A 16,448-nucleotide genomic window follows, 5' to 3' on the forward strand; every position below is an offset into this window, starting at 1 on the left:
TCTGCAGTGGAATTGAACTGTGTGTATCGTTCACAAAGGCAGCAAGTGGCAGCAAATGGTGCTGTGGTGGACGTTGAAGTGGCGTGCAACAGAAGACTGCGATTCCCCTCTTTGGGTACGTTCTATGGCGATGTTCCGATCGGCAATTTCGAACTTGAAAAATGTTGACCATTGAATTACAATTTATTGGCTTATGCTTGCCTTTTTATAACCGCTACCACGAGTTACGAATGCCATAACATGCACGTGCATTTTGCTTTACTGTTTTCCTCCATGACATTTTTGAACAAGTGTGAAAACAATGCCGTTTAAGACATTGCAAATCGACAATGGCTGCGTTTTGACGCACCGTTTGTAGAAAATCAGGCCATAAACATTTTCTAATAACTTATACCCAATTCATATACCGGATTTTTGGGTAGTCAGGTTCAATGAACTGCACACTACCTGTGCGTTTCCTTTTTTGAAGGTTGTAAGTGTCTTTTGTGTAAATACTATTTCTCGGGTATATAATTTACTGCCCGATTGTTCCAGGTAGTAAATGTTTAGTAAGCAGACAAGCCAAATGTTGTTGGAATCACGTGAACCAAGCCTGATAACGCCTTAGACCAAATAGCCACCACTGCCTCTGATTAAATGCAAAAATGCACGAATGGTGATGTGTGAAAACAAGAAAATATTAAAGCATATATGTAAGCTAAAACTCACTCTCTACAACCTAGCCTTAGAACGAATGTGTGAAGATTTAATATTTGAGGGGCGGTCGGGTAGCCTAGTGGTTAAAGAGTTCGCTCGTCACGCGGGTTCGATTCCCGACATGAATACAATGTTTGAAGCCCATTTCTGGTGTCCCCCGCCGTGATATTGCGGGAATATTGCTAAAAAGCGGCTTAAAATCAAACTCACTCACTCATTTAATATTAGACATAATCGAACTTTTTCTTCAAATATATTTTCGATATATCACCAACAAAGTGCACATTCCAAAATGTGGGATTAATAAACCTTGTGATGTCGCATTATCAAACTATCTCAGGTAATAAGCTTCGAATTTGTGTATTCGCATTGATAAATGTAACATTTGCAGAAAACAAAAGAAATTAGTTTTGTAAAACATTATTTTATTAAATGATAAGCAAAACAGTGAAAACAAAATGTTCCATCACTATTTCATGGACTTAAAATGTTAAATATAAGATCTCACCTTATTGTCTCACCTTAGTATCTCACCTTAGTGTCTCACCTCTGTGTAGTTCCTTAGCGTGAACCATGGGTATTCGGATGACTTACAGTAAACTTCGGTTATAAAGGACTCATAGGGACCACTAACTTTAGTTTGTTATAATCGTAGTTCGTTATAAGCATATATGCAGCATAAGTTCCTGTGACACCAATATTTTAGTGTATTTTTCAAACAAGTTAAGTATGGTTTTCAAGTCACAAAAACGCAACTGCTACAGAAAAGCATGCATTCCATGCAAAAGTTGACTTTTATGCAAACCCCATGTATGTCATTACCGAAGAATGGGTATAAAAACATGTGCGTTAACGGGATTCCATATGCATTGTTTAGCATCGTGCTGACAACAACAACTCAGAATACAACAAATGCCACGAGCGTCTGCAAGCCATTTGTATGCTTGAAGCAGGATCGAGTCAACGTGATGTTGCAAGACAATTTAACGTCCACAGAAACACTATTTAGTGTTTATGGCAACGTTGGCTACAGACGAATGCAGTCAGAGACCATCCTCGGAGTGGAAGGCCGCGCGTAACCAATAATCGACAAGACAACTGGATTCGAACAACACCTACGAAATCGATTCCAGCCAGCAACACTGACTGCAAGAACGGTTCGGGGGCGGCAGCGTTATGGTATGGGGTGGGTTTACAGCAAGACAGAGGACCCGTTTGATAGAGGTAGAGGGAAATCTCAATGAACAGCTCTACCGCGACGAGATCATCGGCCCTGTTCTTCTACCGTTTTTGCGTCGTCATGTCCCAGGCATTACCTTTCAACATGACAACGCCTGGCCATTATTGCTCGACTTGGTCAGGATTATCTTTAACAAAACAACGTGAATGTCATCTCCTGGCCAAACCGAAATTGTTTCAGATTTGTTAAAAACTTTGCATAAAATCTTATTCAATGTCACAGGAACAGGATGCTATATCAGTACCAATATATAATAACGTGTACTGATCGACCATCTAATTGCTGAATTGCAAATACATCAAGAAAATAATTAAATTCGGTCCAAAAATACAAACAGTACAAAAATACAACAGATGTTCAAATTGTTGTATACAGAAATCGATCCGAAACAGATATTTCTCTCTAAATAAGTACATAATACATGGTGGCAAACATGGCAATGAAAAGGGACGAAGAACACAGCCTTGCCGAACCTCCAACTTGTGCTTTGTAGCAAGAGTCGAACGAAATCTCGTTCATCATTATGAAACCACAGTTATATTCAGCTCGACACTTCTCGTCACAGGCATTCACTGTAGTGTCTCCATTAGCAAGGACGGTGTTGTATCTGATATACTTATCCAGAAGGGACTTGTCAGTCTTGAATGCCTTTATAATATTATCAACGGAGACTGCCGAGAGATCAGTCTGTCCATACTCCTCGCTGGCTTTGTATTCAATTTTCCAGTCTGATGCATTGTTTCTGTTGCTGTCCGTCAGGTTCATGTAATACTGGTGGATGTCAAGTGGGACTCCGGTTTGCTGGTTGTACTTGACAAGTCTAATGGCTGGGTTGTGAGGATCCCCGGATTTTTCTGGAATTTTGTAACGCCAGGGGGTGATTGATGGAGCCATGAACATAGGCACACCTGGACTCCCTGAAATATACCAAGAAAATCCACCTAGAGCGAACCATTATGCTATCTGCTTTATATAATCAATGGATGATATTGCCAATAGCTTGAAATATAATTCTTCTTTCATGGTTGCACGCGGATATGGAGCACCTGATAACATCGACCAGGATCAAATACCACCTTTTCTAAAACACCATTGAGCAGATCTCATACTTCACATTCTACGCTTTCGGTTTCAAATTCAAGAGTGTATGCCAAGAGGGATGACTTCAACTTTCCAATAGTCAACTTTCCCTTAATCACAAGGCTCAGCAATATTCAAGCAGTTCCAGCCTTTGGTGTCTACATTTCACAACTTTTTTAGATACAATACCAAGATTGCAAAGAGCATCATACGACTCTTGGTCAGAAGTTGTTTGATCACGGTTACATTCAAAAGTTTTATGGTATATATGTGGAGGTCATTTCCAAATTTGACGCATTAGTGACAAAATATATGTCCAATGCAATTCCCTATTTTATACCATATGTTCCTGTTTTTTTTTCTGGTGAACAGTTGACTTGTCTTTGATGTGTTTGTGACGGGTGCCATCACGAAGGATACGCTCACCTTTTCGCGAACACCTAGTATCATCACTATTTGATAGGGATTCATGAACACATGCTCATGATATAATCGGAATTGTACAATGGACTCTGCTTTTCGCAGAGGTTTCTATTGAATATGGAAAGGGTTTTGTCGCTTTTATATACATTTCAAAATATTAAGATTTTAGAGCACAGTTCACAACATTTTATGACTCCAAACGCGTAGAATTTGTGGATGTTGAGGACATATATAGTAGATGCCTGGAACCTGTCTCTTGTGCATCCCTCGGTTCGAAGCACCATGACCATAATATCCCTCCGTATTTATATCCCTCGATATTATAGAAGTATAATTCATTATCTTCGAAGATAGCAGTTAATAACCAATGACATTGGCAGCTTGCTACCCACCACCATTCTTCTGCAAGAGTTTGAATCCGTCGTAGTGGTCGTGACCGAAGAACATGCCCACGATGATGTCGGAGAATGTACGGCTGATATCGAGAAAGCGGGTATTGTAATGGGTGTAAAAACGCTTGACCTTCCCAGGAACATGGATGCCTGGAGGGACGTGGGCGGTCATCAACACCTTCAGCAAGGAAAGCAGTAAGGGAAGTCAGTGTGGTTTCTTCAACTACATTAATGTTCATTATTTGTGTTTAAATACCAAAATAACAAAACAGTGTTGGCACTATGAAGCTTAGTTTCAGAAGTCCGTTAGATTAAATAAGATGCGTCCATTTTAAACACGTTCACTGACAGTATTTAGATCAAATTAGATGATCACCTAGGATTTCTAAAATTCGAAAAATTACATATTATGTTAACAAACAGATTTATTTCACAAAAGGCTTTCAAACAAAGGCCCTAACTTCAACTTAATATTAATTTGAAATATACTGATTTGTTGTGTAACTACCTTGTCTCCAGCTGTCTTGGCGTTCCTGAGGACCTCCTCAAGCCAGGCGAACTGACCAGTAGGGTCGGTCATATCAGCGGTCAGTTTGTCCGAGGTGTAGTACAGGTTTGTGTTCAGTCCTATGATCCTCAGTCCTTGGGTTGTCTTCACAGTATAGTAGGCGCCTGACATGAGATGAATTATTCAGAAAATTATGAATTCTAACGTGGCTTATCGGTTTAATGTGAACGCCAAAAGTAACGTAGATTGAAGAGCAAGCCCCGACTGTGGTGCTGACAAACCAAGGACCATAATCATAATGATCGCTTGGTCACCGAATCATGACACAGCTAAGGGACGCAATTCTTCACAGAAGCAAACACGTGCAACCTGTGAAGTCATCAGATCCAAAGAGACAACAACTCCTTAGAGCACCAATACCCCACGAATTCTGTTGGGAGAACCATATTTAAACAGGGAAGCATATCACACAGATTCAAGATGGTACACAACAGCTGTAAACCCTTATGCATTTGATCACTATGTCTCTAACGTAATGTAGTGACTGTCTACCTTTACGGAAATTTTCAACTTGATTTTGGTCACCAATCCAGTCTTCCCAGAGGTCGGCAGTGGCGTTGTACAGGAAGTGTGATGTGTCAGGGAGCTGGTCGGAAGGGAACCAGTCGTTGTTCCCCATCGTGGCGTACACCTTGACCCCCGGGAACGCCGTCTTCAAGGCATTAGTGATATTTCTGAGGATGTCCATGACGTACGTCTCACTGGAGTATTCGTCCTCTATGTGGCCCACGTTATCTCTGTAACACAAGGTGGGGGTGAAGCGAAATTGGGTTTAAAGTCGCGTCCAAGATTATTGCACTCATACAGCGACGTGCATGTGTGTGTGTGTGTGTGTGTGTGTGTGTGTGTCTGCTTGTACTAGTCCGGACTAAAGCCGATTTTGTAGTGCTTGCCAACTGACATACATGCTGCAGTTTAACATGAATACCCCACGCAGACACAGTATGCTGATTCCGAACCGACCAGTCTTTGTTTTTTAACCCCTTAATGCCGAGCGCAAGGCAGCGTATCATCAACAACAAGTATCATTTTTTAACGTCTTTTGGTAGACAACGGAGACGGTCACACATAGTGGAATACAGGTAGATGGTACATGTCTGTTTTAACACATTTGTCAAATAAGAGAATCGCGTTTTCTTCAGGTGAAGGAACATGGTCCGGTGGTACCTTAGAGGAGCCATTTAAAGTGATAATTTTTGGTTTTGGGAAAGGACGAAGTCATTTCAAAGGGCCGAATTATTTATCCTGTTCAGACGCATTTATAACCAAGCTTGGATGCAAAAAACAGACGTCCAATGAAATGAGTGAGAGAGATTATTTAGTATTTTAGAGATATGGGCAACAGAAGAGGTCTCGTCACTTCCAAAACATATGGTGCGGCAGCGAATTCATGTAGCTGCAGGGTATTTATCATTATGGAATTGGGAAACAAATTAAAGTGGTTTGTGTTAGAAGGCTTTTATAAAAAAAAATATTATTGGGACGAATTATCCGCTTGCATTATCATGATGGATGGATCAGTTGTCTAATGTGTTAACTCGTTTCTAACATAGATCTACCACGATCCGTTGTCGTGAGAAAGAACTCCATTTTCATATCATTGTGTTTCTTCTTTTGAAATCACTTTAGAGAGGTGGCCATAAGCTTCGAAAACGTCATGTTGTGTTGAGACTCTTATCTGTGCCAGAGGCGGTCGGGTAGCCTTGTGGTTAAAGCCTTCACTTGTAACGCCATTGACCGCTAATCGATAGTTCTATTTCTACATTCCTACATGTTGTCAAGCTTGGTTTGTCCGCACCAATAGGGTAAAAGTTTATAACCTACGTCATTAACGGCCAATTAATTTACCAATACGTATGGAATCGAACCTGATCTTCAACATGACAAGCAAAAGCCTTAACCACAAGGCTACTCAACCATCATCATGCTGACGAGGGGCGGTGGGGTAGCCTAGTGGTTAAAACGTTCGCTCCTCACGCCGAAGACCCGGGTTCGATTCTCGACATGGGTACAATGTGTGAAGCCCATTTTTGGTGTCCCCCGCCATGATATTGCTGGAATATTGCTAAAAGCAGTGTAAAACCATACTCACTCACTCACTCACTCACTCTTATCCGTACCTGACTCTCTTGTCGCGTTAGAATCAGAAACGATGTTGTAAGCTTTCCACATTTCCCATGCACACCGTGACGTCCATGTACTATTAGAACGGCAAACATATTTTTGATTGAAGCCCTTTGAATGCATTATGTGTTTACCCAGTCCACAGGATGAAGTCGACGTTTCGATTGATGTTGACCATGGCGTTGATGCTGTCGTTTACGAGCCGCCAGGGGGCGTCACACCAGTAGTCGCCATAGATGCCCCGCACAGGAACTTGGTCACTGCAGGATCGCATTTCAGACCAGTACGTTGTGTCGTAATGGAGGTCTGTGATGTGCCAGAAGTAACCTTTTAGAAATAGAGATGCCATGTAACAACAACAACAACAACAATAATAATAATATTAATAATAATAAGTCCAAATCTAATACGGCGCCAGGACCTGATGGTATTCGAAACCTGTTTTGGAAACTGTTTCCTTGTGTCCAAACACCATAACTTCACTGTTTTAAATCTCTTGTGGATACAGGGGATGTTCCGTCTTGGTTGTGCAAGGGTCGAACAATACTTCTCCCAAAGAAAGGTGATTTGACTGATCCCCCAAAACGTCCGCCCTATTACTTGTCTGAATACGGAATACAAAATATTTACAGGATGTCTTACAGATATTGTGTCATCATACTGTGCATCCAATGACATTATTTACATGGAGCAGAAAGGAGTTCAGAAAGGGATCCTTGAAGAGGCTAAATCTTACCACCGTAACCTCTCAATGTGTTGGATAGACTACAGAAAAGCTTATGATTCTGTACCTCACGGATGGATTTTGAAGTCACTGGAATGTATTGACCTCCCCGAGCGACTATAGCTACTTGTTTTACTCAAGTTTTTTTTATGAATTGCTGGTCAACTCAACTTGAGATGTATTCGCAGGGGCAGGTGGTGACTTCGGAACCCATTTCTATAAGAAGAGGAATCTTTCAGGGCGATTCTTTCAGTCCTTTGCTTTTTCTGTTTGTCATTAAATCCTTTTAGCTTTTTGCTTAGCAAAGAGGAAGGTTAGCATCCTGGACCTCCTCAGCACAGATCCCCAACACCCCTTTACTCACCTCCTTCACATGGATGACCTTGAACTTATTGCAAATAACTCACTCACAAAACAGATTCTGCTTGTCAAGTCAATTTCTAATGATATCGGCATGCCCTTTGGACTCCATAAATTCAACATTCTTCATTTGAACCGTGGCAAGGTAGAAGAGGGAGGATCAGTCAGTTTACTTGGAGGGGGAGTTATTGACCATCTCGTGGAAGGTCAGGCCTAAACGTAGTTAGGGGTGCAGATAAGAAACTCCAGAATGCCCATATCAAGGAAAAACTTCAGGCAGAGTACAAATGTAGACATAAGAAAATCTGGAAACCACAAATACTTATGCTTTGCCCATCCTTTCGTATTCTTTTGGTGTTGTTGATTGGACGAAACAAGAAATTAAGGGTATTGACACCCTCACACAAAGAATCATGTCAGACAATAGATCCCACCACCCTCGCTCTTCCCTCAATCGCTCATATTTACCAATCATTATGGGAGGTCGTGGTTTGATTAACGGTTGGGCTCTTCATGAGGTGAAGAGAAAGGTATTTGTTATCATGTCAAATAAATTTGTCTTCTCATAATTTTTCTTTTTTTATCAAGTTTGACCATATAAGAGCATCAAAAGTAATTTCAGGGAATATGTTTAAAAAACTTGATGTCAAGTCAAGGAATATGTATAATACCTGAAAATGTTAGGGATTATGTATATTCCCTGAGTGAATGAGACATTAACTATATATAAAATTTCAGGGACTATACATATTCCCTGATAATACATATTCCCTGTAACATATATATACAATAAATGTACTTGTAGCATAATGATCACGCCCCATAGGGAAGATTCGGTGTTAGAATATCTCTGCATCAACCTAGGCATGTTTAATTAGTGGTCAGGCTCCCTGAGTTGGTTAAAACTTCATCGTTCTCTGGCGGTGTGGTTCATTTACGAAATGAACGTCAGTTTGGATGGGTTCATTGAAGTGTGAACAATTTAAAAGTGCTGGTTAAACTATGTGAACCTCCAAGCTTGCGACTGGTGGGGATTGAACCGAGTGCTCTGAAACTTGTGTGTTTTGTGTTATTTTTCAACGTCAGGGTGTGTTATATTTTGAGTTTTGGATTTGTTGTGTGTGCTGTAATACTTTGCTTAGCTGGTGTTTCTTGTCACCTGAGATGGACCTACTGTATGACCTGATGCAAGCTTCATTTCTGTGCCCCGTCATTCCTCATGTGCCGCCGCTTCTTGGCCTAGAATGCACGGAGTAGGTCGGCCAACTCAGAAACCGTAATAGTAATTCCGTCTACGGATATTTTCTCGTCTCCGATGACCAATAGGTAAAACAGGTAGGCAATTTCTAGGGTTTTATTAAATATAAGTTTCTTTCCTTACCTATTGATTGAAACACCAATCGAGAATTCGGGGAAACCCCGGAAATTAGTTCCGGCAAAAGTTTCACAAAACATTGTTCACATCGTGTGAACTTTTCAGTCCGTTCACAGGAGTGTAAACTCCAAATATCAGATCACGTGACTACCCATTCAGCCAACCAGCATGAAAGAAACAGTGGAAACTTTAAAGTAGGAAATTATTTTATCAATCACGGATGTGTCTGCCTCAGGCTCTATCAATGACAGACCACCGGGTACCATCATATAGTTGGAATAATTTCTCAGAGATGAGTTTAACATTTTCTGATAATATTTTAAGTTTTTAATGGCTGCCCATGTGGAATAAGAAAAGGTCCCAAGCTTTCTCCATGCTATTAGTATATGAATACTTGAATTGAACAATTGCTGCTGAACGCATTGTACGGAAAAACTATAAATAGTAGTGACGTAAGGTATTTGCCGAATGACCAGTTATTGTCAACACCCCTTACTCACCTCCTTTACATGGATGACTTTGAACTTATTGCCAATGAAGGATCCACACTAAAAACAGATTCTGTTTGTCCAGTCCTTTTCTAATGATATTGGCATGTCCTTTGGGCTCGACAAATGCAACATTCTTCATTTGAAACGTGGCACGGTAGTAGAGGGGGGATCAGTCAGTTTACTTGGGGGAAGAGTTATTGAGAATAAGAATAAGAAAAGGTCCCCAGCTTTCTCCATGCTATCAGGAGGGCTTAGTGTATGAACACTTTAATTGAACACTTCCTGCTGAACGCGTTGTACGGAAAAAAAACTATAAATAGTAGTGTCGAAAGGTATTCAAATAGATGACCAGGTATTGAATGTCAAATCGACCTTCACGTCGTCTCCAGTGATGTACAACGAAGAACCGTTACTTATATGTTTTTGAGGACGATTCACGAGCGTATCTTGTGATTATAGTGGACCAATAAGGTTTGAAGAGTAGTCTCCCTTTGACCCTTAACGGTTGTAACTTTGACATGACATGTGCGATAAAGATAACAGTAAAAAGGATTTCGGCATAAAAATTCGTTATGGTGTCTATATTTGCCGTATTCGGTGTCATATTCGGTAAGCAGAATATAATATTGGGCTCGATTTACGCATCACCAAATATTTCTTTTCTGCAAACCTAATATGACATCGTAAACGGCAAATAAAGACGCCATAACTAATAATATGCCGCAAATCTGAAGATTGAGATCGGTCATTGTATGATACGAGCAAGGATGTACGATATCAGGTCAGGATGACACACAGTATCTGGGGTGAAATTTGGAAAGGTAAGATTTGTTTGGTTGTTTGTTTGTTCTTTAAAGTCGCACACAGCAATATTCCAGCTATATGACGGCGGTCTGTAAATAATCGAGTATGGACCAGATAATCCAGTGGTTGACATCATGTGCATCGATCCATGGGATACCATGACATGCATCAACTAAGTCAGCAAGCCTGACCACCCGATCCCGTTAATCGCCTCTTACGACAAGCATAGTTGCCGTTTACAGCAAGCATGGGTTGCTGAAGACTTATTCTACCTAGGATCTTCACGGGTCGTGAAGGTAAGGTATATCACACATTACACTGTATGTCAACGTAGCTTGTCAATATTAACCGACAAAGATGGCTTAAGTCGTTTTGACATTGAACCTGTGAACCTGAAGTAAATACCAAAAGATAAATATTGACCAAAATGATTTAGGTAAACATGAAGACTCTCTAAATCTTACAAACATTACAGAAAAGATGTCGCTATATGCTTGAGCAAACACGGACGTGGGCGCGAAGAGTGGGGTCGACAACAACACGCCTTGAGAGACATTCCCACATAGGATCACCAACAGTTCGTGCCTTCCAGTGAAGATCCCGTAGAGAATGCTCTATCGTCTACGTGAGTGAGTTATAAAGTAGCGTCGCATCGGTAATATAATATGTCAGTCATAACGTGACGAGAACAGGTTATGCACGAATTTCATTAACTGTGCACAGTGAATCGGCGTCTATGCTAGATTTACTGTAACATCAGGGCTTACTACAATCATACAAATTGTGAATGGACGCAAATAATTGACATTTCGATATCTGTGGGACGCAAACATGTTTGGCTGTTAGAATATGTTTATCAGTAATATTTATCAACATTGAATATAGCATAGAATTTACAATGCTATGTTGTCAATGGTTGAACTATTTGAGGTCCCCATATATAATAATACCTGTTGTACAGCGTCCGCCCGGAGAGCGGAAGGTCCGGGGTTCGATCCCCGGCCGCGTCATACCAAAAGACGTTAAAAGATGGTACTTGTTGTTACCCTGTCTGGCGCTCGGCATTAAGGGGCTAAAACAAGGACTGGTCGGCTCGGAGTCAGTATACTGTGTCTGAGTGGGGTATTCATGTTAAACTGCGGCATGGTATCTCAGTGAGCTAGCACTATAAATCGGCATCAGTCCGGACTAGTACAAGCAGCCACACAAACACATATTCGTACTTGCACGTCGCTATATAAGTGCACTAATCTTGGACGCGACGTTAAACCCAATTTCACCTCACCTCACCCATATATAATATACCTGAAGTTTCTGAGCCTGTGCACGATATGACATAATTAAATTTTCTTGTGAATCAAGTCAAGCTGCCTGCACAGGGGCTAGGACGCCGCACTCAGCAATATTCCAGCTATATGACTGCGGTCTGTAAATAATCGAGTCTGGACCAGACAAACCATGCAGTGATGGACATCATGAGCATCGATCAACGCAGTTGGGATACGATGACATGCATTAACCAACTCAGCGAGTCAGATCACCCGATCCCGTTAGTCGCCTCTTACGACAAGCATGGGTTGCTGAAGACCTATTCTACCCCGGCTCTTTTCGGGTCACACGGCTATGAACATTACGATTACACCATCTTTTGTGATAAAGTTTCCAGTTTTCTCGAAGCCGTAGCCGTAATGTACATGCCCTTGCACAAATACATGCATTATAACTCCAACACAGGCCAAGGGTTCTTAACCATCTTATGTCATGTTATCCTATGTAATGCCACCTTTGCCAATGTTATTGTAGATACCTTACGATCTCGATCTCGTAATAACCACTTGAGAGGTTTTACTTTTTGCAAATCAGACCTGGTATGCGACCTCAAAAATCGTATTAAGTTTTGTAATATCCACTGTTTTCCCACTGAGTCACCGGGGCAGGTGGTGAAAGAGTGTTCAATTTTAGATGTCATGACTTAGTTTTGTCTCTGCTGCACGTGTTTCATCTCTCGCACGCTTTGATCGAATTCATTTTATACTGCGACACACTGTATTGTTTCACTATAAGATGTATCGATTGTTACTTCTATTTTGACATTTTTAGTATTTGGTATATTAATTTTTTATTCAAAGAAATTCATTCAGTTCAGCTTGGTATTTTAAATATTTAACTTTTGTTCTTTTTACTACATTTGTGGTATTAATGGTTTTTTCCTTGTTAAAAATCCGTGTCAGAATGCTCAGGATATCGTCCTGATTTTAAAGTTACTTCCTGTCATCCAATACCGCATGTTCTCTCAAGACAGACATGTAAGCGTTCAAAAGGAAATCAAAGAAGATTTATAAGGAATCGCAAAGAATTTATTATGGGTTGGAAAATCCACAGTATTTGTAAGTTTTTATTTTGTCATTTATTTATTTCAAAATTTATTATTTTATCATAAAATGTCTATTTATAGATGTAAACAAAGTATGTTTGTTTATTTTACAGGTACAAGGTATAATATTTGGGTATAAATTTAAGTCTAATTTAAAGGTGCATTCTCACTATTACATTGATAATTTAAAGGTATATTTATTGTTTGTTAATTTGATTTATTTTTAATTATTTTGCTTTTTGTTTTCATTTTTGCTGAGTGTTATTGTTTATTTATTTTAGCTTGTACCGATTTAACTGTGTACAGAAATAATTTATTTCCCACCCACATCGATGTTTTCTTATTTGTTTTATCATTTCTTGCATTTAGACGGTTTATAATTGAGTTAAAGCACTCATCCGCGACGCTTACTTATTACCTCCTCAACAACCACCTCGGAGTCGTGCTTTATCCCTGACATGTAAAGGACATGAATAGGACTAGCTTCAGATTCAGGTTTCACGACGATACAGGATGTGCATGTTTTTACAAGTTTGGAACAACATAAGCGGCCATTACTGTCACCACTGACAGATTGTGAAACTCTCAAATGCATCGAAATAAAAGTGACATGATTACAAAACAATGCAATAGTTTGGATCAATTATTATTTGACTTCAATGTTCCATCCATACAGTATGTTCACTCTCTTTTTTCTACACAATGATTTAGAGTACATATCCTTTTCCGATTGGTTTTGTTGTTGTTGTTTAACGCGGCACTCCGCAGCATACCAGCTTGATGATGAAGGCCTATAAATAACTATTATGAGGGACGATCAACGCCGTCGGGGTACGATGACCCGCTTTTAACCAAGTCACAGAGCCTGACCATCGAATCTGTTTTGTCGCCTCTTACCACCAGCATAGGTTGATGAGGTCCACAGAGCTCCTTTTCAGAATTTAAATAATGGTATGTACAAGATTCAAGACATGTTTGACGTGTCATCACTTTGCATACATTTTGACAGATTCATTATCTCACCTTCTTGTGCATATGCACATGTTAGATGCAGCAGAAATAGAGTGAACACTTTTACCCAGGTCACATACTGCATTTTCTTCGCGTTACCTGCTCAAACAACTGTGTTATTTCGTCTTCAGTTTGTCGTCTGCTCGGTCACGTGAAAGTCCGTCGCGTGCCGTGTGCAAAGTACATTCTGCTCGCGGCATGAGATACTCACAAAAAAACAAAGTTGTCTTCTCTTATTGCCTACAGTGCACTTTGTCTGCAGTGTTATCAAAACAACTTCATGGTTCAGGGCACACAACAGCAAAAGCTACATCCCTAAACCGTAATGAACTTATCCATGCAACAAGAAAGGAATAACTTTAGACTTGAAGTAGACTCGTGGTTTATTTCATATATATGAACATAATAAAGAGGGGATGAGAAATATTTGACACTTCTCACAATTTAAAATCCAACATTTGATCCCCAAATAATCTTATTACACTCATACACACATATATTACAATTGACATAAAAAACCTTACAATGAAAATATGAAATCCATGCCAACCCTTATAATACTTGTAATACTACTAATACCAGTCCAGTTTTAGCAGTCGCTCAGCAGCATCAGGGAACTGGAGCGGACTCACTAAACGGATCTGTAGAGGTTCCTTGAGCCTGACGATATGTTGCTCCAGTTCACGGTCATCTTCTTTCGTGGTGGGGGTCGGGCACCATTGAGGTACCACGCCAGCTTGATTCGTTCTGTTTTCTCCAGTCGTTGCAGGGTCCTGACCAAGGCAAAGATGTTGGGATGCGCACTTTGAACAGTTCTGTTAAGGTGAGCATGCCATCCTTCCAGGTGGTTGTTAGTGTGCGGTTCGACGTTGTCATGGTGATTCCATATGCCAGGGAGGAATTGTGCTGCATCATTAACCCAATCGGTCACTATAAAATCATTGAAGAGGATAGCTGGGGGAACATGTAGCATTTCATCCATGGCATCGACCCAGGTGTCGTGTACCGAACAGCGGCAGCAAGGGTAAAGTGGGGGCACGTCTCACCAAACGGTTCGGGTCTGGATCCTCCTAGTAGGCATGTGTCATGCCCAGTCGTTGTGTCATCTTGGAACCCACAAAGGGGATAAGAGTAAAATGTTCGATCCTTGTATATGAGGTCAAGCTGCTGAAGAAGTTGAAGTTGGTCATCTGAGGCAAAGCAGAGAATACGGTCATCACTTCCATCGTTGACACAGAGAAAGCTCTTGTTGTCTGCAGTAAAGTTTTTTGTCCAATGGATGGGAAGGTCAACTGCTGCAGGGGAATGCGGCAGGACTCGGATATTCGTCTGTCATCTCCTATACAAGCCAGGGCGCAAGGTCTGATGTGACTGGAGAACAGCAGCTTCTTCACGGGCCAATCTTGATACATCTTCATCACATATGCGAGGAACAGGCAGGGACTCAGTGTCCACACGCTGACGCAGGGTACTCAGAAATCTTGTTTGTTTGTCATTTTCTGGCGGATGAATGTGCGGAGACTCGTTCCTGACATATGCATGAACAGTGGTGCATTTGCCAGGACAGCCAGAAGTAACACACTTATGCATATGCATTTAAGTCGTCAGTTGTTCAGTCTATACCTGAGTAAGACCTCTCTCCCAACTCGCTTTGATTCAACGAGCACGACACGCTGTGGGTTAGCCATCGTCAAACTACAGAACCATTCTTGTTGTTGTTGCCTTAATTAAGTGTTTAAGAGGTCGGCTTCTGCCTTAGCAATTTCGGCTGAACCTCTCCCTCTTTGGGACTCTTGTATGAGTAGGTTACACATATCTATTGCGAGTTTTGTTATTCATAGAATTTCTGTTTTTGTATTGATATTATTTCTATTTTCGAAAATTGATATAGTTTTATTATTAGAGTCAGTTTGCTCCTCGCTAGTGCATCTCTTGGCTTTAGGAGATCTACGACATATAGCGGATCTAACTGCAATTCTTGTTTCAACCGAGCCCGGGCTGGGGCATGGTCTTGACATTCCAGCAACAAGCGAGCAATGATTTAAGTATGACTGCAAGATGGACAAACCTTGTCATGGCGCTTATTGTGACTGAGTCTGAGGCGTGAGATGGCTATTTCAACTTTCCTTTCATTTGAGTATGAGTATGGCTTTTGGTGGTTCTTGGGTTTAAATGTGTACAGCCATCTGCAGATCTTACTTGCGTCCCTCTGGGCTTGCCATCTCTGGGATATGGAAACTTTGATTTTGCTTTTTATCATTAGTTTTCATAAGGGAACAGGCTGTATTTCCGCTTTATGTTGCGCTAGCTTTGCCAGTGTGTCTGCTCTTTTCATATCCATTAATATATGTGTGAGAGGTGATCCAACACAGCTCCACCTGTTGTATATTCGTATAGAATATTATTGACTGTTTGGCCTGGAGTTTGAGTTTCTGTCGCTGATGGCTTAAACTGCACGTAGCAAAGCTGATAGGATGGCTGCCTTTGCTTTCGGTAGTTCCGGTATGACATTTAGTGCATGATGAATTGCCTCCAATACAGCAGTGAATACTGGCTGACCATCGGGCAAGGCGAATATTCTTGGTGTTTGGAGCTGTGGATATTGATCCTGTAACCAGCACTGTTGTTGCTGGTATTCTAGTATCGATCCATCCCAGATAGTTTAATTTTAGTGATAGCTACAGATCGTTGTAGGTTTTTTTTTATAGTGAATTCTGATGTTACAACAGTGTCAGCTGTGGGAGTTTTTAAAGTCCACGGAGGTTGTAACCCTTTGTAGTATGTTT

The 16,448-nt window shown here is 40.8% G+C and overlaps 1 protein-coding gene across 1 annotated transcript; it reads right to left on the minus strand.

Annotated features, from left to right (window-relative positions):
- Positions 1-1,905: 1,905 nt before the first annotated feature.
- On the minus strand, positions 1,906-13,840 carry LOC125378254 (acid sphingomyelinase-like phosphodiesterase 3b). The gene is made up of 6 exons (XM_048393634.1): positions 13,675-13,840; positions 6,658-6,850; positions 4,892-5,136; positions 4,340-4,503; positions 3,832-4,009; positions 1,906-2,853 (listed from the first exon to the last, which is right to left on the minus strand). The coding sequence occupies exons 1-6, from the start codon at positions 13,745-13,747 to the stop codon at positions 2,339-2,341; spliced, it is 1,368 nt and encodes a 455-aa protein (XP_048249591.1). The 5' UTR covers positions 13,748-13,840; the 3' UTR covers positions 1,906-2,338.
- Between the last annotated feature and the right edge of the window lie 2,608 nt (positions 13,841-16,448).

Source organism: Haliotis rufescens, unplaced genomic scaffold (assembly GCF_023055435.1).
Source record: "Haliotis rufescens isolate VD_foot unplaced genomic scaffold, xgHalRufe1.0.p SCAF_12, whole genome shotgun sequence".
In the NCBI taxonomy this organism is placed as follows: domain Eukaryota; kingdom Metazoa; phylum Mollusca; class Gastropoda; order Lepetellida; family Haliotidae; genus Haliotis; species Haliotis rufescens.

Coding starts and splice junctions, on each gene's coding strand:
- LOC125378254 (XM_048393634.1), bottom strand. CDS start 13,747: ATGCAGTATGTGACCTGGGTAAAAGTGTTCACTCTATTTCTGCTGCAT. Junction 4,504..4,891: donor AGTTGAAAATTTCCGTAAAG/GTAGACAGTCAC, acceptor ATCTCATGTCAG/GCGCCTACTATACTGTGAAG. Junction 2,854..3,831: donor ACTCTTGCAGAAGAATGGTG/GTGGGTAGCAAG, acceptor GGTATATTTCAG/GGAGTCCAGGTGTGCCTATG.